At 41.5% G+C, this 27,797-nt stretch overlaps 1 protein-coding gene across 1 annotated transcript; it reads right to left on the bottom strand.

Moving 5' to 3' along the window:
* On the bottom strand, positions 1-26,797 carry sh3rf2 (SH3 domain containing ring finger 2). The gene is made up of 11 exons (XM_049586193.1): positions 26,557-26,797; positions 25,798-26,224; positions 19,386-19,664; positions 16,675-16,770; positions 15,204-15,605; positions 3,403-3,524; positions 3,052-3,222; positions 2,545-2,819; positions 2,141-2,445; positions 736-1,040; positions 1-605 (listed from the first exon to the last, which is right to left on the bottom strand). Exons 2-11 carry the CDS (start codon positions 26,221-26,223, stop codon positions 425-427), a joined length of 2,562 nt encoding a protein of 853 aa, XP_049442150.1. The 5' UTR covers position 26,224; positions 26,557-26,797; the 3' UTR covers positions 1-424.
* Positions 26,798-27,797: the final 1,000 nt, after the last annotated feature.

Here is a 27,797-nt window from a genome sequence, read left to right as displayed (position 1 = left end):
TATAGTTTATTACCACATTAAGCAGTACATATATTTTACCTCATAATTTCTCTAAATATATTTAAATATAGTTTGTTTCTTTGTGGGTTTTGACAAAGGCACTCACCAATGCGTGTAACATGGGTTTTAAACAAGGAACAGTCATTAGGTGGGATTTTGTGCAAATTCTTATAATAGTAGGCTACATGTGTAACAAACATGCACATACTGTAAGTTGAAGAACACACGATATATCTCCGGGGAATTTAACCACACTCTCATATACACTCAGGACAAAAATAAACACTTCCTTCAAAGGATTGTCAATGGCAGTATTAACTTTTGGACCTCAACACGCATCTTGTTGTTCAGCAGGTCAGTCAAGTCATTTGGCAGTTTGAACACATGGATTATAGAAATATACACTACTACAGTAGTACTACAGTCAGCTGAGCCTCTCGAGGTCTTGAAGAACAACGCTGTGGAATAAGCCTGTCTGCCCGCTGCTCTCCTGAGTAATCAGAACTCGTCCATCAGGTCGAGGTCTGTGGACGAGGACGAGCTCTCCTTGAAGCAGACTGAGCTCTGAGTCCGTCTGGGCTAAATGCGTTGTGGTCACTCTGTGTCTGGAAAAAAAAAAAGCAAAAGATGCAAGAGGTCTTTGTCAAATCAATGACAAACTTTCAAGTCTGCTTTGTCTGTCTGATAATCAATATGCAGTTTATTTTTAAGGAAAGACATACAAATCCAACCTACCTGCTGGGGCTGAACTGAGCTGACACGGCTGATAGCGACGGCTGTAACGACATTGGTTTCTGTTGGTTAGAATTTAGATCTGAGACAGTTGTTTCAAGGCCTTTCCTGAGAATAGGAGCTTTTCCTTCTTTGAGAATAATCCCTGGTCCGTCTCTTCCCAGGGTAAGTGATGGGGCCCACACTTCTAATGGAGGGGGGCCAGGGCGGGAGTTGGACGGAACCTGATTTCCTGATGACCAGGAGGAGGTGCGAGGTCTTGGAGGAGGGGAGTCTTCATCTGTGAAGAACCGCACTGACTTTGCCGGCTAGGGACGTAAAATATTTACAGTAAGGCACATGCAGAACAGTTATCATGGGAATAGTTTAAGAACAGTGGGCCTCATTCACCAATATCTTCCTCATTTTTTCATGAATTGAAAATGAAAATGAAAATTCTACATCAGATTCATGACGTGTTCTTAAATCACAGATTTGTTTGCACCCGTGTTCTTATAATGATGAATCACCTTGTCCTCGCTACAAGTGTATGCAACCTGATCCTAATTAGCATGGTAAACACCCACAAATCCCCATAAAAGAGCACGAAACTGCAGGGCTGTGTGCGCACACAGAAACTGAACAAGAGGAAAAGTTGAGAGAATTAAGTGAAGAATGCCCGAATAAAAGTCTGAAGAGGGTGCAGGAAGTGAACACCAAACAAGTTGTCACATTTATTAGCTTCAGTAGAGGATATAAAAAAACACAAAAAGACATGGGAAGCCAAAAATATGTGTTAATCAACCACTCAACAAACTGCACATCTTTATGCATTATAGTAGCACAATTGTCAGGCTTGAGAACAGAGACAAGTACGTAGTGCTCTCCGTGCTACGTGCATGTGTTTGAGAGAGAGTCAGAGAGACGAGAGAAGGTGAACTATTTCACCCAATGTCTCTGTAAGGTATTGCAAACTTAATCTGCATACTGCTTTGTGACTTACACTTGTCACAATTATTATTAATTATCAGAGGGCATGGTTACCATTAACATAACTGATATGAAGTGAAGTGTTACTATAGTGTTTATTTTTCAAAGGCCATATGCTTTTTTAAAAAAAATAATGAAAATAATTATTTAAAAAATTATAAAAAATAATATTGTATTTGAATTTCTATAATATTATACAACTGTAGAATTGAAAAAAATGCAATAACCAGTTATTTTTGCAAAGAGATGTTGGCCCAAAATGTGCTTAAGAGTGCACAACAGTATGTCAGAATCTTTGTAAAAACTGCACAGGTGGGTTTTAAGAATAAATTCCTTCCTAAGAGCAGTTGTTAAATGAAGCCCAATGCACACAAGAGTTCTTAACTTTAAACAAATGCATGCTCACATCTCTCTCAGGAAATAATCAGTTTGACATTACCTTGTCTGTATTATTCTTGTGTGAGTCGGGTCTGACTAGAATTGAGTGAGGCCCATTGGGAGGCTGTCTGTCATGCTGAAACGTTGCCTCTGGTAAAGAAGTGAACTCCCTGTCCTTAAAGACTGCAGCAGCAGAGGGCGCTGCTGGCTCAGTCATCCAGCCCCGTGGTCTGACAGAGTTGGACAGGATGCTGCTGTTTTTCTTCCTCTGCATGGCAGGTGAGTAGCCGGATGCCTGAACTTGTGCAAAGTGCTGTGAGTTGGACGGAACGTTCAGATTGGACGTGTGGGAGACATGGTTTGAGCCTGAAAAACAAAAACATTGAAAAGACAGTCATTGACAGCCTGGGGAAATCTCTAATTTAATCATCAGTTAAAGGGTAGATGTGGTGGTTTATCACTCACCTCTATGAGGGTTAAAGATGCGTCTCACAGTGTCCCAACCTTGTGAACTCCCATAGAAGGACGGTTTTACAGCGCCAGTGGATGACATTGCATGCTGTGCTCCATTTGGCACAGATGGGACCTGTCCTGTTGAGTATATCGCTCCATCAGAGTTTACCCTATCAAGAGCAAGGACCACAGCAGGATTCTTGGCAGCTGTGGGTTTCTTTCCAGCTACTGTGTTGTACTGTGAGGACGCATTAGCTGCTTTGGTCTCCAGGATCCTGGCTGAGGTTCTGCAGTGAGGCAATGAGACACTTTAGTACATGATGAAGTACCTGCTAAATATCAATTGTTATACTCTGAAGTTTCTTTGAACCAAGCACCATCCTCAGTGTTTTATTCCAATTTCATGATTCATTGAAATGTGTGCATGATGACATGTCATCCTGCCTACACTAAATTACTGTCTGAATCTAAATGTCGTTCAGCTCCCACTTTCTGCAGTCAGGGATCACAGCCTCTCACCTGAGCACAGGCGTTATGTAGTTGCTGGGCAGAATGCCCACTTTGCCCGTTCTGAGCGATAACCCACGCAGCCAGCCTTCTTTGAACTTTCCATACACTCCCACCATCTCTCCTTTCCTCAGCTCCAGCTCCTCGGGCCGACGTGGTTTGTAGGAGTACAGGACGGCACACCTGAGGAAACACACAGAGGGTTTGTCTATGTTACTAGAAAACTTTCTACAATACACATCCAAATTGTGCTGCCTTTTTTAGGAGTATTTGAGTGTGTCTTGTTGCTTTGTCTATTCATATCTTGCGTCTGTGATCTGACATTATCATATAATTAATATAACGTTTAAAACAGTGACTCACACACTGATGGAGAGCTGCTGCGTGGAGGAGGTTCTGTTGTCTGCAGAGGCAGAGGACATTTGGGGGTTCACCAGAGCCATAGAGATGGTGGGTGGCGTCTCACTGGTCATCTTCCTCTCACTCTGTTAGGGGATGGATTCAAATTATCTTCTCATGGAACGCAAACACTGATGCATGCCACAATATTTAAGAAGTTCTTGTATTTCTGTTTGCAAATTCACTTGCCTCAAATTGGCCCTGAAGGGAATTCACTGCATAATTTGGTGTGCTTTGAATGCTTCAGTCAGCATACTAACATGTTCACAGTGACAGTACTAATATGCTGATATTCAGCGAGTATAATGTTTGCCATATTCACAGTCTTAATATTACTTATACATTACATTAAAAGGATAGCTCAGAATTTTTGAAGTGGGGTTGTATGGGGTACTTCTCCATGGTCAGTATATTACATACAATAGATGTCAGTCAGCATGCTCCCAGCTTGGAGAAGCAGCAGGAGTGCCGACAGAGAAGCTAAGCAACATATTACTGTGACAGGGTGCAGCAGCAAACATATTTTAGCCACCCAAATGAAGTCACAGTTAAAAAAGCTATGTTATGTTTAGAGTATTCCCCATCTATGAACTCTTCTAAGCCAGACTCCACTGAGAAAAACAGTAATTTTGGCTTGATGAACACAGCAGCTGCTGGTCCTCTGCTGCCATGATCTGTTAGTTAGTTTGTGTAGTTGTGCAACTTTGGTGCATCTGAAACCAATCTTTTTAAACGCTAAAGTCACACAATAACACAAATAAAATAACTGATCGAGGCAGTGGTAGACCAGCAGCTAATGGCAATCTATCCAATAGTTCTCAAGATCTTTCATTAAAAGCATGACTCTTCAAACTGAAGGGGGCACTGGAGGAAAAGTCAGAGGGTCAGCAAAGCCATTTGCGTTCAGCGTCTCATAGTTTGGACCAAAGTGGTGGACTGACCAGAGAATTTTGTGCTAAAAAGACAGCACCATTAGAAAATGTCCACTTGATTTACATAACTCAGACTGCTGAAGCCTCGCTCTAACTATAGATAAACTTTGGAACATATTTCAGCAATGAGTGAAGACTGTGGAATTTGTCCTCCATCACTTCCTGTGGAAAGTCATTAGGATGTGATCTGTTAATGGTCAGTATGAACAGGAAGAATGACTACAACAAGCAAAAACTGTTTCAAAGGTATTTTGTGTTTTAAGACAAAATTGTAAACTTTAATATCCTCCTTCTCACAATATGAAATAAGCTAATTAAACCAAATTATTGGTAATTTAATGATGGTGGCGGAGACACTGTCTGACATGTCAATCTCCCAGGTTTTCAACTGGGTAGAGATATGGTTAAGATATGGTGATAGCTATATCTGTTCTGCAACCCTGAATGTCAGATATGATTCACTGGGTTTTCTTTTTAAATGCACAGTTTTACCGTCAGCTCCATCAATACAGGAACTGTGATGCACACCTTTTCATATTACGTAAAATAAATTAACAGATAGAATTAATATAATGGCCCGGCAGACCTCTTTTGCATTTTATCTTCACAGATCCAAGCTGCTCTTTTTAAAGCTGAGAAACTCTGACAGGCTTTAAGTCAGCAGGCTGTGAGTCAGGCCTGACACAGCCAGTGAGTCACTGACACTGACTGAGGTGTGTCTCACAACAAATCCCAGAATTATATGAAATCATCAATAATTACTTTACACTGAAAAAGATCCTTTCAGTGATTTTATTCTATACTTTTTATTTTCTCCTCCGACCAAAAGAAACCCTCACATAATGCTTTCTTGTTTCTATCATCACAGAGAGGCGGCAGAAACATTCCCAGCACCTATTATCTCCACTGTGACGTCTACAGAGGGTTGCTGCTATTTACAGCACCACCACTCAACAACTGGCCTGTGGGCCTGGGGTTCCCTCTATACAGCATGTGCCTAGATCCTGCAGCTCTGCCACTGTCAAGGCTGCAATGCATTCACACTGTACCTCAGAGAAGCACAAAAGGAGTCCTAATTAAGAGGAAGCCATCACTTTCAGCACAGCCTCACTTGACAAAGGCAGCGCGGTGAGGCAGAAGTAAAGCGAGATAAAGTTATGATATAACGTGTAGAAGACATACCAGCCCTCCATCATATAGGAGAGTGGATGGACGAGCATCAGTGTCTTCTAAAGATTGTGTCTTTTGTGATATTCAAGACTTCCTGTGTTTCTTTTCTTTGACATAAAAATGAGAAAGCAAAAGCAGCAGGACGGACAGAAAGCAGTAAACATCTTTATGTGCAATTAATCACTATCTTTTAACAGCAAAGCACTGCCATCTTCTTAAACTCTGGTGTAACACAACAACAAAAAAGCCCAGCAACGGCTTTTTTCATGCATTATTTACTTCTTTTTATTACACTGTGTCCTTTTTCTATTCCTGGTTTGTGTTTTATCGGATGCTGCTTCAGTTATGCTGCAGTCACGCAATGGCCAGGTGCAGTGACCCAGCAGTGGCAGTGGCTATATTTATATGTAGAGAATAATTCTGCTATTGGTCAGGCAGTGAATAAACTCCTACTTGGTTGACATATTCCTGCAGTCAGAATTACTGCTGCCATAAATAAACCAATTAACAGAAAATTAATGTCCACCTCTTCGTGTCCTCCTGCCAGCGAGAACGGTAAATTAGCAACCTTTCACCTCACATAATCACAGTAAGACAGTGGTAATGAGAGGATTTTGTAGTTATACTAAATTATTTTACTTGTATGGTGGTTTATTTCACAATGTCTCATAGGTTTGGTCACGCCAACTGCATTATGTCTTTCAATATGAGCCTATGACCAGGTTCCCTACTAATCATTTTAAGAGCAGTTTTCCCCCTGCATGTAAATATAACAAATATCCAAACCATGTACAGAACTAAGAAAGTACTAGTTTTCAACATTGCCACCTTCCATTCATCTATTTTCATCCACTTATGTGTGGCTTGGTCACAGCAAGACTTTCCAAATGTCCTTCTCAGCATTTTCCAGCTCCTCCTTTAGTGTTTTCCAGCTTTTCCTGGAGGATCCTATGGCATCTCCAGGCCAGATGAGATATACAATCCTTCCAGCATGTTCTAGGTCTACCTTTGGGCATTTCTACCAGTTGTACGTGCCCGGAAAACCTCGAGGCACCAATGAGCCCCTCTCAACGCAAAGGAGCAGCGGCTCTGCTCCGAGCTCACTGCGGATGTCTGAGCTCCTCACCTTATCTCTAAGGCTGACCCCAGCCACCCTACAGAGGAAACTTATTTCAGTCTTTTGCCTCCACTGTCTCATTCTTTCAGTCACTTCTCAGTGCTCATGATCATGGGTGAGGGTCAGAACGTAAACGGGCTGGTAAATAGAAAGCTTTACCTTCCAGCTCAGCTCCTATGCCTGCATCATGGCTAATGCTGCACCAAACCACCTGTTCATTTCAGCTCCATTTTACCCTCTCTCATGGACAAGACCTCTAGCCACTTGAACTCCTTCGCTTGGGGCAGTAACTGTCCCTCAACCCAGAGGGGGCAATCCACCATTTTCCATTTGGGAACCATGGCCTCAGACTTGGCTGTACTGACTCGCATGCCAAACGCTTCATACTCAGCTGCAAACTGCCCCAAAATGTGCTGGAGGTCATGGTGTGATGAGGCGACAGAAGTGACAGAACCACATCGTCTGCAAAGAGCAGAGATAAAATTCTGAGGTCCCCAATTGGAAACTCTCCTCCCCCAGTTGCACCTTGAGATCCTGTCCATAAATATCAAAAACAGAATCGGTGGCAAGGGGCAATTCTGGCACAGGCCATCACCCTCTGAAAATGTGTTTAATTTTGTGTTGAGTATATGCACACAGCTCTCACTTTGGTTATACAAGGACTGGATGGCTCATAGTAATGACCCTATGGCCCCTCCAACAGCCCTGCAAGGGTGAAGAGTTGGTTGGCTATTCCATGGCCTGGATGAAACTGGCATTGCTCTTCCTTAATCTGAGGTATGACAATCTGTTGGAGCCTTTTTTCAGCACCTTGGAATAAAGTTTCAATGATTTCAAAGATGCCACTTGCACTAAGAACTAAAACACCTTCTAGTATAAGAAATTTTTAATCACTATTAGATTTTTGTAACTCGTCTTATCGCAAAGAAACAGACAGCAATACTTCCTTTTGCACAAAGTGTGTGAAAAACCCCAATCCCACCCAAAAAAACATATATTATAAAGATAAATTTCTAAAGGTCACCATTAGCTCATATTGTGTAAGTTAAAGTGTGAAACTCAGACTAGGTTTAAAGTAAATAAAATGTGGGACCAAAAAAGAAGAGGTTAGACTTGCGCTTTGCTTTGTGATCTATAAGTTACACCCAAACAATACCAAGGTGCACTGCTTTGCAAGTCTAACTTCTCTTTTGTTTGTTCTGATACGAGACCACCTGCTGTTTGATACCTATATGTGTGAAGTAGCACTCCTCACCCAATCTGCTTTTTAAATGAAATGTGGTTTTAGACACACAGGATATACAATCCTGTTTCTGTTAGATGACCACAAAGTAAAAAATGTGCCACAATTTATTACTGGCGTAAAGGCCCTGCACACCCAAACAGGTGTTTTCAATTACTCTGGATAATGAGACCTCTAATCAGGTTGACGTTGGGTGGAGCTTTGATGGAAATTATGTGATGTCATCATAGTCTATTAAACAGTGAAGCTTGCTGAAGATGAGGAAGGACACCAGCGATCATCATACAATGCATGATGTCAGAGCACAACGGGAAACGCCTGCTTTTATCACTTACAAGAGCTCATTGGCTCAGGTGACTGACCAGCAACACTATGTTGTGTAGAAAGTCTATATTTTCTGTTAAAATGTAAATTTTTGGATTTTATTAGTCACATTTTGTACTATGAAAGTTTATTCTTTTATACAAAATAAATGTGTGGCTGATAACACCTTTCACAAGCCCAGAGAGGCTATAGCTGGGCTGCAACTAAGGTTGAGGTGGAAACATTAAATATTCATGCAAAAGATTTACGTTATTAAATATTAAGGTTTACATATAAATGCTGTTATGTCGGTATCACAGATACACTGAATTTTTAACAAAGAAATATTTTTATCTTCTGGACAAAAAACATTTCATTTGGGATCAGTATCTGATCAAATAGTAAATAATTATACAACCCACTATATATTCTGGAAAATGTTCTCAGCATACTAATAAAACTTATACATCACAGTAACTGCAGCTTTTTGCACTGTGGTAGGGCTGCAGCGAAACATTATTTTCTGTACTGATTAATTTGCCAGTATTTTTCTTGATTAATCAATTAAACATTTGGTCTGTAAAAATGTCAGAAAATAGTGAAAAATGTCTGAACAGTTTCTCAAAGCTCAAGATGACGTCCTCAGTTTGTATGTTTGTCTGACTAACTGTCTAAGACTGAAAGATGTTCATTATTATTGTGATATGACGGGGAAAAGGGCTGCAAATCCTCAAATTTGAGAAGCTACAACAAGAGAGTGTTTGCTTGAAAAAAAATGCTAAAAATGGTTTTATTTCATTCCATCCATCCTCACCTTTACCTGCATCAGCAAAACATCCTCGGACCGCTTACAAGTGGTCTAAAATGCTGCTGCTGAGCTTTCTACCAGGTCCTCTAAAATGTCTCCTTTGATATCGGTCTCTGTTTCTCTGCAATGGCTCCCTATCACATTCAGAATTCTATTTAAGATTATTGTGATTGTTGTGTTTATTTGAGCTCTGCATGGTCAGGCACCAAACTATATTAGCCAGTGGGTCTCTAAAGTCTTCTGACCAGGCTTTGTTGGTTGCTCCTTGCTCCAGGCTTACACTGTAACTACTGTGTTTGTAAAACTCTACCTTTGGACCTAAAGGGGCAGTTCACCCCCAAATCAAAAATACATATTTTACCTCTTACATGCGGTGCTATTTCTCAGTCCAGATTGTTTTGGTGTGAGTTGCCGAGTGTTGGAGATAATGGCTGTAGAGATGTCTGCCTTCTCTGCAATATAATGGAACTAGATGGCACTCAGCTTGTGGTGCTCAAAGCACCATAAAGATATATTTGAAACACCCAAAAGCAATGTTTCTTTCCTGAACACATGAACCTGTTACTCAGGATAATCCACAGACCTTGATGTGAGCAGTTTCATGTAGGAACTATTTTCTTTCTGCCGAACTATACCCGCCAATTGTATCACCGCGCAGAAGGAAGCATGCATTCTGCTAGCTCATCCCTGCTGAGCTAGCTAACGTTACAGCTCAGCCAAGGAAGACACCATTAATATTTACATCTTTCACTGTCACATGCAGAAACCTTTGGCACATAAGTAGATGCCATTGACTGTAAAAAAAAAAAAAAAGGAAAGTCTTGCAAAGGAAAGACTCGAGCGCCGTCTTCTGTTCCTCTTTCAGAGAAAAAGCCAAATCTAACTCGGTCATTGTAGCGGCCAAAGCCGTTTCAAACAACTGGTGTTCATCCGTAGCCATCTTGCAATGTTTATTGACTGATTCCAGACTTCGTCGTCGCAGCGCTGTCGTCATCTGTTTAGCTCGTCTCTGGCCCGCCTATATCAGATACACCGATGTGATTGGTGCAGCTTGGTTTCATGGGCATAGGTAATGAGCATCATTACTCATTGCCAGAGTGACTCGCTGAGCAAATTCAAATCGTGCTCTCGCGAGAACTCTGGATTTCCAGGGTAGAGCTGTGGAGGAGCAAGGGGTGGATCTGACTCAGACTGTGGTTATGTCTTGCAGACAACTTGTCACTCAAAGCTGCCACACCCTTAATTATGCATAACACTAAGCCTTAGTAAAATGTAATCAGGTGAGTTATATAAAACTTCACCCACCGTACAGTTGTCGTGAAGGGAAAATTAGCTGTAGAGACCAAAACTGGTTTTTGTACCAGGCTGTAAACATGTTTATTTCTGCTGTTCAGTTGGGCATTTTAACATGTGGGTCTATACCGTGCTTCGGGAATTACACTCCCCCATACCAATGAGATTTTTTCGATTATTAATAAGCTCTGGGTCAAACAAAGGTTTATGAGACTTAAATGTTTTGCTTTGCAAGCTAATTTTCACAGATGAACATCATTTTTATGATATTTTAAGCGTGTTTGCAATTGCAAGAAGTAAAAAACTAGCATGAGGCTATAAACAAATTACATCACAGCTGCATGACTTTAATGTCGTGTTTGATGCAATTCGATGTGATGAAATTATGCTATTAGAGCTACAGGCAACAATGAGACTAAAAACAGAGTTCAAATGACATTTTTCCAAACAACTTTTTATGTCAGGGCTTCAGGACACTTGGATCACTATGGACAAACAGTATGGAGATATTTTGTGGTTTCAATTATGTGTTTTTGGACATTTGAATCTGGGGCGCCATAAGCCTCCATTAGGTGGAGTTTTGTTGCTACCCCCTCTCCCCTTGGATCTCCGCAAGTGTTGTGAGGACTCTAAAACTTCACCCGATCCTCCATTGGCATGAGGTGAGTAGATAATGGGTGAATTTTCATGTTGGGTGCACTATCCTTTGAACAGGTGTGTAAATCCAGGGTAACTGGCAGCTATCGCTCGTTCATGACAGAGTCACGGAAGACGAGGGGCGAGCTAGCTCCGTTGTGTTTGATAACATTGTTGAAAGTAAACAGAAGTGACGCCCACCGGTGCTTAGTGTGTCTTTAACTACCTTCTGGAGCCACTTCATGTTGGCCTCATTTTTCAGCCCCTGTGGTTACCGCTTGGTAGATGCACACTTCCCTCTGCATGGTAATACGGTTGGCGGGTGAAGTTCAATAGACAAATTAGCTCCTACATGAAACTGCTCACGACAATGTCTGTGGATTATCTTTAGCAAACAGGTCATGATTTCTAGAAAGAGACATTGCTGTTGAGTTTTCCCAGATATATTTTTTGGCACTTTGAGCACCACAAGCCGAGTGCCATCTCGTTCCATTATATTGTAGAGAAGGCAGACGTCTCTACAGCTGATATCTCCAACACTCTGCAACTCACACCAAAACAATCTAACCTGATAAGCAGCACTACAGAGGAAAAATATGTATTTTTGATTTTGGGGGTGAACTGTCCCTTTAAAATATGTGGACAGCTTTCAAAAGCAGCTCAAGACCAACATGTCTAGACGTGCTTTTGTGTCATTTCTATTTATACCTCGTTGTTTTTACTCTTCTCCAGTCATTTTTTCTAATTGTTATTTTTGTATTGGAAGCACTTTGTAGCGTTCTGCACTTGAAAGAGGATTTATTAATAAACCTACTTGATAATCAAACACACTGAGAGAATTGCTGAATCATTTCCTGTCGATCAGCTAATAGTTTACACAATTCATCATTTCAGATCAATTCTAGTCAGCTGACAGGTTTCAAGGGGAACTCATATGAGACCTTTTGTAACAGTGATTTCAGTTTAGTGCACCAGTGAAGTATGATGTGAACTTTTCTGTGCTGCATTTAAAGATGTTTTTGCTTTTGGCTCATTTCCATCCTAAATTCTGCTCTTACATAACGATGCCAATATTCACACTAATACGCATCTTTTCATCCACAGTCAGTGGGAAGAAGCATCTCTCTGCGAAACAGCGGAGCCAGAGGTGAGAGCTGATGGGATGCAGCGCTAAGAATAGCGCACATGCTGCCTTGGTCAGTGGGGAGCTCAGCCTCGGCTTTAGGGACAGAGGCCCTCCACTCCTTTAAAAAGGGTGCGTGGCCTGTCTGCTATTACTGGCCCACTGATGTGAGAGTGAGTGTTACCTGCTTAGTGAAGAGGAAGGAGTTTGAAGGCAGGGGAGAGAGGGGTCTGTTATGTAACCAACTTCACCAGTGACTCATCATCATCAGCCAGCATGAGAGAGATAAGCAGACCCACTGAGGGACTCTCCAAGCCTCCCACTCTCTACATCTATCTCTCATTTTTCCTCCTCATTTTTCCTACTTCTTGTGTTTTGCCTTTTGCAGCTCACACTGTTTATTTTCTATTTCCCTTCCCAGCACTACGCCATCTTTTTTTTCTCCCAGTATTTCCTCTCACATTTTTCTCTTCCTCTCTTATCTCTCCCGGTTCCTGCTTGTTATCTTGTTACAAGTCTCGTCCACCTCCCTTCCTCTCCTGGTTTTTCTCTGACCTGCATGAGGTTTAGCATTTTTAGGCTCTGACGTGTATAATTGCAGGGTAGAGCTGTGAAATTTGAACTGAATCAAAGGAAATCATTATCTCAGGGAGCAGGGTACTTGGCAGCAGGTTGCATTATTAAACCTTGCAGAGCCTTTTATGTTGGCACTGCACTCAGACACTAGCTGGCTATGACTTTATGCAGCGTTCATAGTAGCATAACCTAACACGTTGTTTCTAATGTAAATGAATGGAAATGTGTCCAGCTGCATAAAACTGTGGACATGACAATGATGCCATCCATTTAAAGGGACATTTCAACTCCAAATTAAAAATGCCATTTCTCTGTGGTGCTATTTATCAATCTAGATTGTTTTGGTGTGAGATGTTGGAGATATCAGCTGTCGAGATGTCTGCCCTCTCTTAAATATAATGGAACTAGATGGCACTCAGTTTGTGGTGCTCAAAGCACCAAAAAAATACTTTTGAAAACTCAACAGCAGTGTCTCTTTCCAGAAATCATGACCCAGTTACTCAAGATAATCTAGAGACTTTGGCGTGAGTAGTTTCATGTATTTTCTTTCTACATAACTACACCCACCATCTGTGCCGCCACACAGAAGCAAACAAGCATCTGCTCATGGACGAGAGGCTTGTGCTTGTGGCAGCGCAACATGTAAACATTAATGGCGTCCTCCTTGGCTGAGCTGCAAGGTTAGCTAGCTCAGTGGTGCTAGATGAGCTAGCAATATTGAACTAAGATGCATGTTGTCTTCTGTGCAGGGAAACGGTTGGTGGGTGTAGTTCGGTAGATGTAAAATTGTGTCAACATGAAACTGCTCACAATGAGATCTGTGGATTATCTTCAGTAACTTCATCATTTCTGGAAAGAGACATTGCTCATGAGTTTTTCAAATGTATTTATTTATTTATTTTGGTGCTTCGTGCACCACAGGCTGAGTGCCGTCTAGTTTCATTATTCTGGAGAGAAGGCAGACACCTCTATGGTTGATATCTCCAACACTTTGAAACTCACACCAAAACTATCTAGATCGATACATAGCACTACAGGTAAGAGGAAAAATATGTATTTTTAATTTTGGGGTGAACTTACCCTTTAAGCTAAGGTGATCAGAACTAACAAATAATACTATTTTCACAGTTTCACTAAAAAACAAAATTGTCTCATGGTTCATAATCCATCTATTATCCCGCCATGTGATACAGGATGCATAAAATATGCAGCAAGTATCATGTTGGTCACATGAAAAGAGTGGGATAACACACTTCATCCAGATATCTTGAGAACAAAATGTTCCTAGATCATAATCAGAGGTTTAAGTCATAGATGTCAAAGGTGGCTCTGACAAATTTTTCAGACCAGAGGAATTTTTTCATAGATAGAAGAGCCTCCCTGTTTATTGTTTCTGCACTGCAAGAACTAGGAACAATCAGATTTTCCTGATCACAGTTTGGAGGCATTTCTTCAGCTCCTACTCTCTGAGCACAAGAGGAACCATTCGTGTGTATGTTGTTTTCTCCAACACATGAGCCAGTGTAGCACCACTCTTAAAAACTACTAGGTGTGTAAACAAGAAACAAGACAAAACACAAACAGCTTGTCATGGGAAAAAAAAACTCAAGAAAACGGACAAATGGGCCAACAATAAAGTCCAGGCTTTACTGAGAGGGAAAAGCAACACGATTCAAAGCTGAATATAAGAGTCTATGGTGGCATGACATTGCTATACCAACTGGCTGGTGAATGCAAAACAGAAAAAAGCCCTTGAAGGTGGGCAGTTCATTTCAGGAAGTCCCCTGAACTGTTTGCTCTTGAAAAAAAACTATTGAAACAAAAATGTAAAAATGGTACGTTGCAAGACAGACTTCGTCACACACACTCTTCTTGTGAGTAATTTAGAAGGCGTGATTGCAGCAAAGGTGAGCTCAGGATTTTGTGCTTCCTACAAGTTAATAGATGTACTTAAATTGGGCCTCCATGTGTTGTACACTTAAAGAATTATTGTATCAAATGTTAAAGTCAAAGGAGCACATTAAGACAATTACCCAACTTCTCTCAAATGTTCTATCTCCCTGAGCTGAAGAGAGACGCAGGACACACACCCTGTTAGACAGCTATTCATCTGTGAGAGGAAACCCTGGCTTATGTCCCGGGACCCTTGATTAAAGACCTTTCAAAGTTTCAGTCCATGCACCTCCAGCCCTCAATCCTTTCATTTTGAGCCCTTTTCCACATCTGTGTTGTCTTAATGAGAGCCACTTAATCATGCAGCGGCCAACATAAGGGCGATGCCTCTCTCTCTCGTTCATTCCTTAAGCCTCGTGTCATGGTTCCCTCCCTGCATCCCTGAGGACAACTTGATCCCTCGGTGACTCAAATAAAAACACCTATTATCTCACAGAGAACTGTCTCGCCTTTTGCCAGCCACATGTTTTCTATTTAAACAAATCACTGCGAACAAAACAAACCCAAACACAGTCTAGCTCAAAGATCATGAGAAAGAAGAATCTGATAAAAAAAAGTTTATCACATTAGTGTAGCATGCATAAAGGCAGATATGTCAGCACATGACTCACCTGTAACAGGTGTCTGTGCGTAGTGTCAGAGTAGCGTCTAATTCGCTGAGAGTTCACTTTAGAGGGATGAGGGTGGCCCCGGGCAGCCCGAGGCACAGAGAGGTGGTGAGGCTGACCCTGACGGTTGAAGCTGTTGAAGGTGCTGATGTTGGTCGTTTCTCCTTTGGCAGTCTGATAAAAGTTGATGCTGCTGGCTGCGGGCTGTTTTCGCTGGCTGGAGAGGGGCAAAGCATTGATGATGGGTGTCTTTGCCGGGACCTGAGGGACTCCGTGATGGGTGGTCCTATTGGATACGTCAGTGGCCTTGTCTTTGCCCCCACTCCCCGTCCGATGCTGAAATTCTGCTGAGTCACTCCCCCTCCGATTCTTTCCCTCTAGCAGTTTGGCAGCCACTGAGTTTGGCTGAAAGAGATGAACACATCAAAAGAGAATCGGGATAAATCCTGACACAGAAAATAGTCAATCCTTAGTCAAGAAAATCCTCTCCAAATCGCTCCTACCTGCTACTAGCGCCTGTCAACCTGTGCTCCTGCTGATCAGCGAAACGGCTGTCTAAATACACCCACTTATCACCACTCCACTCACCCCTACAACTTGTTGGACAGGCAGGCAGGCAGGCAGGAGCATAAGTACCAGCCAATAAGCCAGGAAGGGTGCTGAGAGAGGAGCTGCACAGACAGCCAGGCAGACAGACAGGCATGGCAGGGTTAATGCTTTCACTCCCCACAGTGATGTGCTGTTATGCCACCCAAGCAGAGAAAGCATTACTGTGTCTTCACGCCTGGTTGCACGACACGAGGAGAGGAAGGCTCAGAGAGGAGAGGGGAGAGGAGAAAAGAGGAGGATGAAAGAATAGAGTACAGAGGTAGAAAAAGATGGAGAGCACCGCTGAGGCGGGGCTTTAGGAGAAGACATGGTTGGACAGGAGACAAAAGGAACTGAAAGAGGAGGGGAAGAGAAACAAAATATTAGGGGAAAAATATAGAAAAACAGATGACAAGTGAGGGAAGTAAACAAGAACCACATTAACCCCACTCTAGGAACAAATACAGTTTCCCCCGGCACGGATGAAGTTAATTCCTGGAGGCAGAAAGTACAGAGGAAAACAAATGACAGTCAGCTTGCTAAGCGAGCGCTGCCAACCTGAGTAAGCCACATAGTCACACACTAATGAGCAGCTGCAGACACAGCAGGGCTTCACAGATTAGCTCTCTGCCTCAGCACTTTGCAGCGCAGGAGTGACATTTACGGATGAATCAAAGATTTGAATGAAAATCAAGGTAGCGCCCCGGCAATGACCTGGAATTAATGACATCCAGAGACGACATCGATGGTTCAATTCATTACAAGAGCTACACCATCAGACCACAGTGCCAAGCGGCAGGTGTCAACCTTGATCATGCTGAAAAGGCCATGACACACATTCAGACACTGAAGGAAGGAAGACAGAAAGAGAGCACTAAGAACTCACCTCTGTAAACTGCAGAGGGCAAATTCCAACTTTCTCCCCTAGCTTGGCTTCAATCCAGTGTTCATCCACCCGTCTGATGACAGTAAGGATGTCTCCCTGTTAACCAGAATTAAGTAACACACACACAACTGAATTAAGAGGAAGTGGTGAAAAGGTGTGAGACAGATAAACTGCTGCAAAAAACAAATTAAAAAAAAAAAAAAAAACAGAATTCCAGGTGCTTATAACAGTGTGTGCTTGCCCTGGAGACTGAGCACTCAGCTCAGAAACTCTCCCAGCTCTACATTTCTCCCGCAGCATGTGACATCCACTGCCTTTGTGTCTGCAGGCCCAGTCCTTTCTGTGGCCAGCCTCGCTCTAAAAACCATTTGACCATCTGCATTTAAACTGGGGAAAAAAAAACAGAAGCTGAGCGCAAGTGTGCTTTAATGGAGAGCGCACAAGTGCTGAGGCCCTTATATAACTGTCTCAGAAATCCTTCAGGGCCAGTAACAACCACTGCAGCAGAGGTCTGAGCCTCCAGCTGCATAAGTCTCGCAAAGCAGTGAAAAGAACAAAAGATAAGAAATTAACTGGAGAAATCAGCTAATTTTAGAACTATAAAAAGCAAATATTTTAGAGATGTGATTTGTCGATCAATCAGTTAGTCGACAGAAAATGAATCTGCAACAATTTATGGATGTAAATCACAAGTTTCATCACGTTATGACATAATAAGAGCTGTCAAACGATTCATTTTTAAAAACCTGGTTGGGGTGCTGGTGGCTTAGTGGTAGAGCAGGCGCCCCATGTACAAGGCTGTTGCCGCAGCGGCCCAGGTTCGACTCTAGCCTGTGGCCCTTTTGCTGCATGTCACTCCCTCTCTCTCTCTCCCCCTTTCACACTTGTCTGTCCTATCCATTAAAGGCTAAAAAGCCCCAAAAAATATCTTTAAAAAAAAAAAAAAAAAAAAAAAACCTGGTTAATCGCTGAGTTTTAATAGTTAGCTGATGAATCACACTTTGTAATCACAGTTTTAAGACTCCATAATTTTGCATTTAAAACAGTTTTGAAGTCCATATTAACAATCAAGTTTTTGATTGGGAATCAAATGAATGCAAATAAATTTACTTTATGATCTTGACTTTTAGATTTATTTCTTCTTTCTGGGGAGACAGCAGGTCAACAGTATATGACACATAGAAGTGGTATATATCACCTGAAAGCTGGAAACCTAAAGATTAATTTGAGGTGTAGCTCAGCACTGTGTGTCAAGCTTTTCTAGTCATGAATCTGTAATAAGCACTGCATGCAAAAAAAATGCATACTTTGTGCCCATAACTGTATGGGACTAACATAGAGTGGACATGTCTGTAAAGGGAAGACTCACGGGTACACATAGAACCCATTTTCATTCAGTGATCTTGAGGTGAAAGGTCAGGAACCTCTGTGAAAATGGCCATGCTGTTTTTCCCTCGCCAAAATTTATCCTAACTTTAGAACCTTATTTAGCCGCCTTTCTGAGAAGCTAGAATGACATGGCTGGTACCACAAACCTCCTACTTAGGTTATCTAGTTTCATATGATATCACTATCATCACTCTAATCACTTTAAAACTCAGCCGTCTTTAGCCTCTGAAAGACAGGCGGTGGTTTAAAAAAAAAAAAAAAAAAAAAAAAAAAGCAGCACATGATTAACACAATTTTTAAAAAATGAACGCATTATGTCTGGACCTTAATCGCATCGCTAATAACACATTAATGCTGACAGCCCTAGGTTTAATATTTTAATTATTTTGACAACGATAGGATATTTGCTGATATGAAAACGTCTGCCAAGATGTGATTTCAATTCAATTCAGTTCAAGGGCCTGCGAGTGACATGACATGACGTGACATGTTTAAATGTTTAGGAAAGAGGTGCATTTGGACTCAAATTGTGTCACAGATGCCCCATGGGAATTTCAAAATAAATTTGTATCTTAAAGATGAATATATTTATTGAAATTTTCACTTAGCATAGATAATACTGGATCACTGAAGCAATATATTAATCTAGATCGAAGTGTTGTTACACCCCAAAGAGACAACAATTTGATAATCCAATACTTAAAGTCATTTTTAGGGTAAAATGGCAAAACCTTACTGGTTCCAGTTTCCCACATGTGAATACTTTTCTTCTTCCTTGATAGTAAATTGACGAATCTTTGGATTCTGGACTGTTCGTGAGACAAAACAAGACCTCTAAAGATGTCACCTTTGCTTACTTATGAACTCTATGATTGCTTTAGACCTTAGACATTATATTTTAGCACCAGGGTTTCCCCAGGTAATTATTTATCAGAACTGGTTAGCCACCCAGGTCCTTAGGTATCTCATCTTAAGATCAATTTAATTGGTTGATGATGGTCTAAACAACAGCAACACATTACCTCACAAATTCGCCCAAAAATCTCAAGTAAAACATGAGCTCGCTGCCTCGTCTGGTTCCCAGGCTAATTACATACACTATAATTAAGATGAAATAGCACCTTTGCTCTTTTCCCCTGAAGGTTACTGCTTCATTATTTTCTGTAGGTTAAAGCTAAGTGTAATAATTTTCTTTGCACATTAATTAAAAAGTAGGAAACCCTGCACCTATTTTAAAAGACGGAATGCAAATACACAAGACTGAACCTCTGAAAGGAGGTAACTTTTCCTGCTGTGTTGAGTCAGTAGTTTTAGAGTCAGACCTTGAGGAAGCTGAGACAATATTTACTGTCTTCCAGATTCATCTCTTCGGGGTTAAAGTCATGCAGCGCCCTGCAGAGGGCCGGAGGTTGGAGCTGCTGGAGGGGATGCAGCTGAGGCATCTGGCTGACGGCCTGCAGCGTGCTGGCAGTGACAGACGCACCAGCGTTTCCATGGTGCCAGCTCTCATCCACTTTGTGCTTCGGGGTGATACCAGGCGTGAGGACCAGCTCTCCTGGCGAATCACCTCGTTGGTTACACATCGAAGCTCTGAGAGCAAGCTGAGGAACAGACGTAAAAAAAGCATCATCAGCTACTGTGGGTTCAAATGAAGTGGTGAATGATACACATGATGATATACATTCCTGAAGGTGGTAAAATCAATGTCTTTAAAGATTTTAGGGGAGTGAAGACCCTCCAGGTTGCGCTCTCCTTAAAGGATGGAAAAAAAAAATGATGTCTTGCCATTACAGGCACATTTTCAGGAGGTGAAACATGACGCTGTTTCTTTTGTCCTTTACTTTAACTGTGACAAAGTATGAGCAGAGACTCACATGTTACAGGCTCTGAGTTAGTGTGTCTTATTCAGTTTTAGTTGTCAGGGCATTTATTATCAACAGTGTTGGATGACAAACCTCTGTGTGCTCTTTACAGATTTTGCACTTATCAGATATGCAAATTTGTTTAATGTGACACATCCCTTTTCCCTTTAAAGATGATATCAGGCACTGACTCAAGCTTTACTGTTAATGTCTTTTTTTCAGTCACTCTTTTTTTAGTGATGTTCAGGGTGAAACAGCACAAAAACACCACTTATTTATTTTCTGCAAAAGTTACATCTTAATTGAGGACACAGAACTGAACCCCTGGTACAGCATTATGCATAATACAGTGTTAATTACACATTTTGAAATATTCTCATACAGCTCACAGTCCGTGAATGTGATCACTGTCATCCTACTTATCACATAACTCAGCTTTGTGGGGGCATAAAAAACTAATTAATACGCACTTCATGTCACACTTACAGGATACGAACAATTTCACAGATGCTTAGTGTCCCTCGGTGAGAATTTGCTTAATTAAATTCTAGCAGTGAAGCCATAAATATGTCCTACTTTGTCACTGCAGGTAACCTGAATTTTGTGGTGTTTATTGAAGCTGAAAAAAACTCAAAATACAGCTCAGTATCAAAGTGAAAGAAATTAAAGAAAGTTGCGGTATAATTAATTTGAATAGAGGTTTTCAGGATTTCAAATCAATATGCAAATAGTCACAGAATCTAAGAAACCACCCAAATCAATCTACCTTTCCTTCTTAGTGTCAGGCCGAGTCAAGGGCCTCAGTTTTTTGTTGAACATTTTTTTAACAGTACGTAACAAAGGCGAAGAAAAAAAAGAAAAAGAAAAAAAACGGTGCATCAAAAGGACATAGCCTCAGCTACCACCAAGGGTGTAGGTTTTATTTTAAAATTGTGGGGGACACATATGAAGTTGGGGTGGGTCTAAGGTTTGTTCCCCAGGAAAATGTAAGCATCAGTCACTTCACTGCATTCTGGGGAAGTGCCTGTGTCTAGAAGTGTCTCTAAAGGAAAACACAAAATTTAGATGGCAGGTGACAATTCAAAATATAAAAATACAGTGGAATATAAAGACGTGACTCCACAAAGCATTTTTTTTTTTTTGTTGTTTTTTTTGTTTTTTGGAGAAAAGCTGTGGTAGGGCACTGGGGAGAGCTTCGTTTCAGCTGCTCAAAACAAAACAGAGAAAAACGCTTCTGGTGTCTTTTTTTCCCACCTGGCTTTTGTTTCTATGACAACAATATCTTGACACTGCCATTAGCTAGGCAGCTGACATAACACTACTTTAACAGGTTGACCACACAGTTAATAACAAGCTTACAGCGTGTACGGTGATAAAAGCACAACATTCCCCAGCAACATTCAGTGTGCGGCTGATTTGCTCCCACAGGCTTTTCTGTCTTTGCTGTGATAGTTTCACACAGCTCAGGATCAACAGTAGCTAAAGTAGCAGCAGTGATGGCCACATCACCTCTGAGAACGTCAGAGATTTTCAAGTGGAAAAAGCTGGGGCGCTCTGAAAGAGGCGCGGGGCGCAGCGCTTTTTCTTTAGGCGGCAGCATGTGGCTGCTTATGCTCTCTCCTCATTGGGAACAACTGAAAAAAGATGCTGGCGCTCAAAAATAAAAAGAAATCGCTATGTGGGCACAGGCCCTAATGCAGCACGGCTTTCGGACATTGTGCATCACTTTCAAATTTTAATTCACCCGTAGATCAACTTCTCTCATTGAATATTATCCCTGCTGAGTCAACACACGTAGGCATGATTTACTCCTCCATACTCTTTTGTGTCAACTTCTTTAAACGTGCATGTGGCACCTTTTTCACATCAATGATACATTATTTAATTGTAACTCATTTATAAACCTCTGTACGTCAATAGCTCATATGTGTCGTCAAGTTCACAGAAAGAGAGAGAAAGAAAGACTTAGACTGTGACAAGATATTGATCAGCGCAGGCACATTTGGGGATCATTTTAGAACCAGAAGGCTGGGGGCGATTTGTTTTTAGCCTACGCAACTTTTTTTGGGACAAGGCACATTTCTTTCTTTATTGCATTGTATGTTTTATTATTGTGCGGACAAACTTTTCACAAAGTCTTCTCATTTGATAGCATTTCTTGCTGCAAAATATTTTTCAGAACATTTTCATCAAATCATGCTTTTAACCTGTTCGGAGCCCAGTGATGTTGTGAGCACAAAAAAATATTGTAATGGTGTATCTCTACTCTAAATGCACTTGATTAGGATGCTTGATTATGTGGAGGATTTTCCTTGTCCAATCCAATGGTCAAAGATTCTCAACAGGGAAATCACCCGATTGGAAAATGTGACACATTGCATATGTATAATGCATTGTATTCATCATCACGACTCAAAAGTTCCTTATTTTTGGTTAAAAAAAAAAAAAAGTTCCTACTGTACCAGTATGTTGAAAACCTCATGAGATGAATACTGTGTGTACATAATTAATAAAATGCACTATAAGCTGATTGTATTATTAGAAATTCAAATTAGAACAGTATCTCCCCTATTCATTTTATAGTGATACTCAAATTCACTGTCCATTTAAATGGACGGACATATTTTTTTTTTTAATCCTGAGTAAAGGCTATACATGTTTAATAGGATTTTTTGACATGTACAAGTAATATAACATATCATGTTTACTTTGAACACAGTTTAAACACAAGTAATGTACTTTAACAATATGATTAACAGACTGAAATTTGTCTTGCACTTCCTCCTTCCTCCTGGCCTCACTCACGGTCAGCCACACTTGTTTAAAAAAAGGGGGCATGGCTCTACTGTAGTCCACTTTAGATGATGTGGAACAGACATCCCATCAAATCGGTATGTGCACTTGGGGGGAGTCAGATGACAGTAATCGTAGATCTAGACATGCTAGAAAAGTTATGTCCATTGGAAATGATGGGGGATCTGAACGGGTTAAAAAGTGCTGGGGACAAAATCGACTATCCCGGTGTAAATGACACCTATGGGTCCAGCTTGCTTTTTTTTATCAGGTTCCTCCTCGCAGAGTTATCTACAGACCATGCGCTGTTTCTTTTCAGATAAGCACACTGAAACTGTTGTGACACCTGGCCTTAGTAAAAGGATGTTAACGGAAATTACAGTATATAACATCGTTCTTCAGTGTGGTTTTCTGATATACGCCTTTAAACAGCAGAGTGATCACAAATTCACACTCATGAACTTGGCTGCACTTTTTGAACTCTGGCTGAACTCGAGCTGAAGATTACAAGTAAACTCTTAAACGCTCTGAGCAGTTTGTGCACAGGACTATAGAGAAGGCAGGTTTCTGTGTTTCCTACCACCTCAGAGAATAAGACATCAGCATCAAAAACAACCTGCGTATGATTTACTGACTGTGAGGTGCCTTTATGATCCTCAGATCTCTGTTGGGTTGTATTAGGTGACAGTTGCACAGACCTGCTTTATACAGAAATGATTTTTAAACATGCACCGAAACAGTCTTATCTTAGAGTTTTTTGACAATAATATATATATATTATTTAGAAGAATCCTGCTGTTTGGTCTTCCTGCACTGATTACCCTGTTCAGTAGGTGTTTAAAGGGACAGTTCACCCCAAAATCAAAAATACATATTTTTCCTCTTACCTGTAATGCTATTTATCAATGTAGACTGTTTTGGTGTGAGTTGTTGAATGTTAGAGATATCGACCGTTTTCCACCTTCTGTCCAATACAATGAAACTAGATGGCACTCGGTTTGTGGCGCTAAAGCGCCAAAAAAATACATTTGAAACACCCAATAGCAATGTCTGTTTCCAGGAATCATGACCCATTTACTCAAGATAATCCACAGGCCTTGTTGTGAGCGGTTTCATGCAGGAACTATTTTCTTTCTACCGAAGGAAGTGTGCATCTACTGCTCAGGCCCCCAGGAAGTGCTCCAGGCTTTAAAGCCAATTTTCGTAGTGGCCGAAGAGTGCTACTGCAATTGCCTGTGTCCGTCACATGATGCCCTTCGGCCCAAAAAGGCTTTTTCCTTTTGACTTACATTGGGAGAGAGATGTCTGTAAATAAGTGGATACATTTTTTTGAGCACTACAACCCCCGCGAAATGACTCGTTTCACCATCAGCATTTGATCCACCCGGTGCAATAACATTTTGAAAGTCTAGAGGAGCCCCAAGATGAAATCATTTTATTCAAGTTAGCAGAGCGATTAACCAGAAATTAGCCATTCAGCTGGTAGAAGTTAGACATTTGGCTGCACTTGGTCATGCTCGGCCGGGCTTGGCTGTTGTAAGTCTCTAGTGCACATGCTCTATGGGCCACACACTATGGAAGTAGTGCCAGACATCCCTGGATCATCCTGGTAATATTATACGCGGCAGTTGAACCATTTCTGCTTCATGCACCACTGAGCAACTTTCACAGGAATGCTACTGCTAGCTCACCTAGCACCACTGACCTAGCTAAACGCAACAGCTTAGCCAAAGAGGATGCCATTAATGTGTACTCCTCACGCTATGACAAGCACAAGCCTATCATCCATGAGTAGATGCACCCTTCCTTCTGCGCAGTGATACGGCTGGGGGGTGTATTAATATATTTTTAAACTGCATTTTTTGGCGCTTTGAGCGAGTGTCATCTAGTTCCAATATATTAACGAGAGGGTAGACAGCTCCATGGCGGGTATCTCAACCACTCAACAACTCAAACCAAAACAGTCTAGGCTGATAAAAAGCACTACAGGTAAGAAGAACAATATGTGTTTTTGATTTTGGGATGAACTGTCCTTTTAAAAAGTTATAATAGAGCTCTCCTCACTCGGGTTGTGTCTGAGGACAAGGAAAAGATTTTCCTTTGTTCTCCATGATGTGAGAGGGAAATCAACCTCTGTCTTAAAAGCATCTGTGGAGTAATGGCAGACACTAATCATACAGGTTTGAGGATATCTCATCACTTGTTGCCCAGAGGAACTCACACCTCCTCAGAGGAAACATTTTGGTAGGTGAGATCCTGCTCGCAGCTCTTCTGCCTCACATAATCTCATACAGTGAAACTTAAGTTCGGTGAACAGGCAGTGGTGAGTAATTCAAATAGGTCAGGAATGAGACATGAGATCCCATTCCACAAAGTGCAAAGGAATAAATCAATAAGACATCACAGGGTTGGGCGAGAAGACAATAAATACCAAGAGCAAATATACATTTCTCGACCGTCAGAGATTTCGTCACAATGTCTATACTGAGCGAGTTCTCCCTTTAACATGTGTGGGTGTGTTCGGACACTGTGGGCAACAATGCAAATCAATGTGCAGCATTGTTTTATGGCCGTATTGAATTTCTTTAAATGATTTGTTGCCTCAATGTGATAAAATACTTTGATTTGTTGGGTATTTGATTTACTGAGTTTACTGAGTACTGAATTTGCACTGTGACAGATGTATATTGAGTTCTCTGGGAGGTCATGTTTAAATCCAGAGTAAGGAGGAACAAATGTATACAAAATCTAAAAATGTTGGCGTTTTGGAAAATGGTCAGATATAATGTTTGAATAAAATATGTTTCATTACTCGTAGTAAACAGGCTGACCCATATTTTGGTAACCACTGAGCGAGCAACTTATTCTTTGTCAGGCTGCACTGTGTAGTGACTACTACAGTTTTCTTACAGTGACAATTACAGTGAGTTATAACCATCAAAAGATTGTTTATTTTACTGTAATAGAAATAAAAAGTCATCATATAAGACTATAATTGTCACCCAAAGGTGAGACAAAGTTGTCGTGGGTTATATTCCTGACAGACATGCAGAGCATTAGGCTGGGGTCGTGCACTGACCTCATTGTGCCCTTGCTTCTCTCTGTGTTGACTCTCAAACTGCTGCTGACCTTCCCTGACTGCCATGCCACCCCTGACCAAGGGCACAGCGTAGCGGGCTGCCTGTTCATCCCCTCTGGGCCCTGTTGAGCCCTGGAGCCCCTCCAGGAGCCGCACCAGCAGGAGGTTTGCGGGAAGCTCCTCCACAGTCCTGACAGGGACAGGAGCGCGACACTCTGGGCAGAGCAGCTGGGAGTGGGCTGCCTCCTGCCTCTGCAGGCAGGACATACAGAAAGTGTGCTGGCAGGGCAGGACCTTGGCTGACACATCCAGTGGCACAAAACACAGAGGACATTCCAGCAGGGCACTTAGAGCCAGGTCCTCCATTTTAAAAGGGCCACCTCTCTTTGAGACTCCTGCTGCATCTGAAACACTGTAATCCACCATACTGAGAGAGGAGAGGACAGAGGAGCTAAGTCAGTGGTACAAGTTACTGTCAGAAATTCTACTATGAATGAGTTACACCATCACAGACCAAAGTCCTCCTCAACTGTATAACAGCCCATAATACTCGCAGACACTACCATAACTTTAAATAGTTTGATAAGGAAGAATCACAGAGATAAGACGCTTTGACGTAAACACTACACGCTGCTGGCTTACAGGTGTTAGCTCACCTGGCTGCACAGGTAAGGCAGCAACAGGAAACACCCGAAGAAGGCGAAACATTTCCATATCTTCATATCAGTAACACAGAGTATAGAAACATGAAGTACTTACACGTGTATCTGCTGACTGCCACTGTGATATTCACATCATTCCGGTTAGGAAATGCGTAACTTTTTCACCGCCGTCGCCATGACGCAGTGCGCGAGGACGGGACAGTGCGGCGCAGGACAGGCGCGTGAGCTGTACCGACCGTCTCGAGCCAAAATTTTTGACGTCGGGAAACCACCTGAGAAAATGAGACTTGAAACAAAGTAGTGACGAGGTCTCACACAACCCACAACCGGGCTAATTCATCAGGAACTGCATCAGATTTCACACTCAGTTTAACCCTTAACAGCTGATCAGCGCTTAAATGTACAACATCATTAATTTATTGACACCAAAAAATGGCAGTGTGATTAAAAAATAATGTTAATTGTTAAAATAATTATTAAAAATATTTTATATGTCGAAACAACAGTTTAGGAAATGCTAGACTAGTTTTTAATTAAGTATTAATTTAAAAAGTTTTTAATTTTGTACTTTAGGCTAAGTAGATGCTTAAATGATTAAATCCTGCCCTTTAATTCAGTCTGGTAATGGCATGTGGACATTTAGGTCTTCTTATTTGTTTATTTTTTCAGTGAGCAGCCCCACTTTTATTGATTAAAATGTGCAGGAAAAGGGGGAAAATAAAGCAGAGCAGTGTGTAGAGCACTGTCATGTGACATGGTCTCCCTCTGCTGGTTCATTCACTGACCAGCTCTGCAGCTTCACCTGCAAGAGCCAGCAGCACACTCTGAATCAGTCCCACTGAGCAAAATAAAACAAAATAAACCTGACCTCCTGCACACGGCCATCATATTAGTCTTTGCTGGACATGCAAGGCAGTCACGCTTATTGATGGGTATGATAATGATGAGGCACAGTCACTAGTTTTTTATCCATTTGCTGTATTATTGTTTGATTTGCACAATCCAAACCCCACATTCCCTTTCTGGCATCCAACGACTAAATAATTTACCCATATTGGCTATGTACCGAAAGTTCAGGACATCTGTTTGAATTTTTTAAACATGCATGAATCTTTCATCTCTTTCTTCACGTCAGCAGAACTCGGGGAATTCTAAAAATGTGCACACGGCTTTTACAGAGCGAGAGAGAGAGCCACAGAAAGAGAGAAAGAGAGAGAGATTAGCCATGACTTATTTACATGTTCATATCAATGTTGGTACAGGCCCTTCCTCTCAAGCCTCTCACAGTTTAATGGCTCTGGCAGAGAAAACGGGAAGCCTAAACAGGGCCTAATTTTA

The sequence above is a fragment of the Epinephelus fuscoguttatus genome, linkage group LG9, assembly GCF_011397635.1.
Source record: "Epinephelus fuscoguttatus linkage group LG9, E.fuscoguttatus.final_Chr_v1".
NCBI classification, from domain to species: Eukaryota; Metazoa; Chordata; class Actinopteri; order Perciformes; family Serranidae; genus Epinephelus; species Epinephelus fuscoguttatus.
This window is presented reverse-complemented; position numbering and strand designations above follow the sequence as displayed.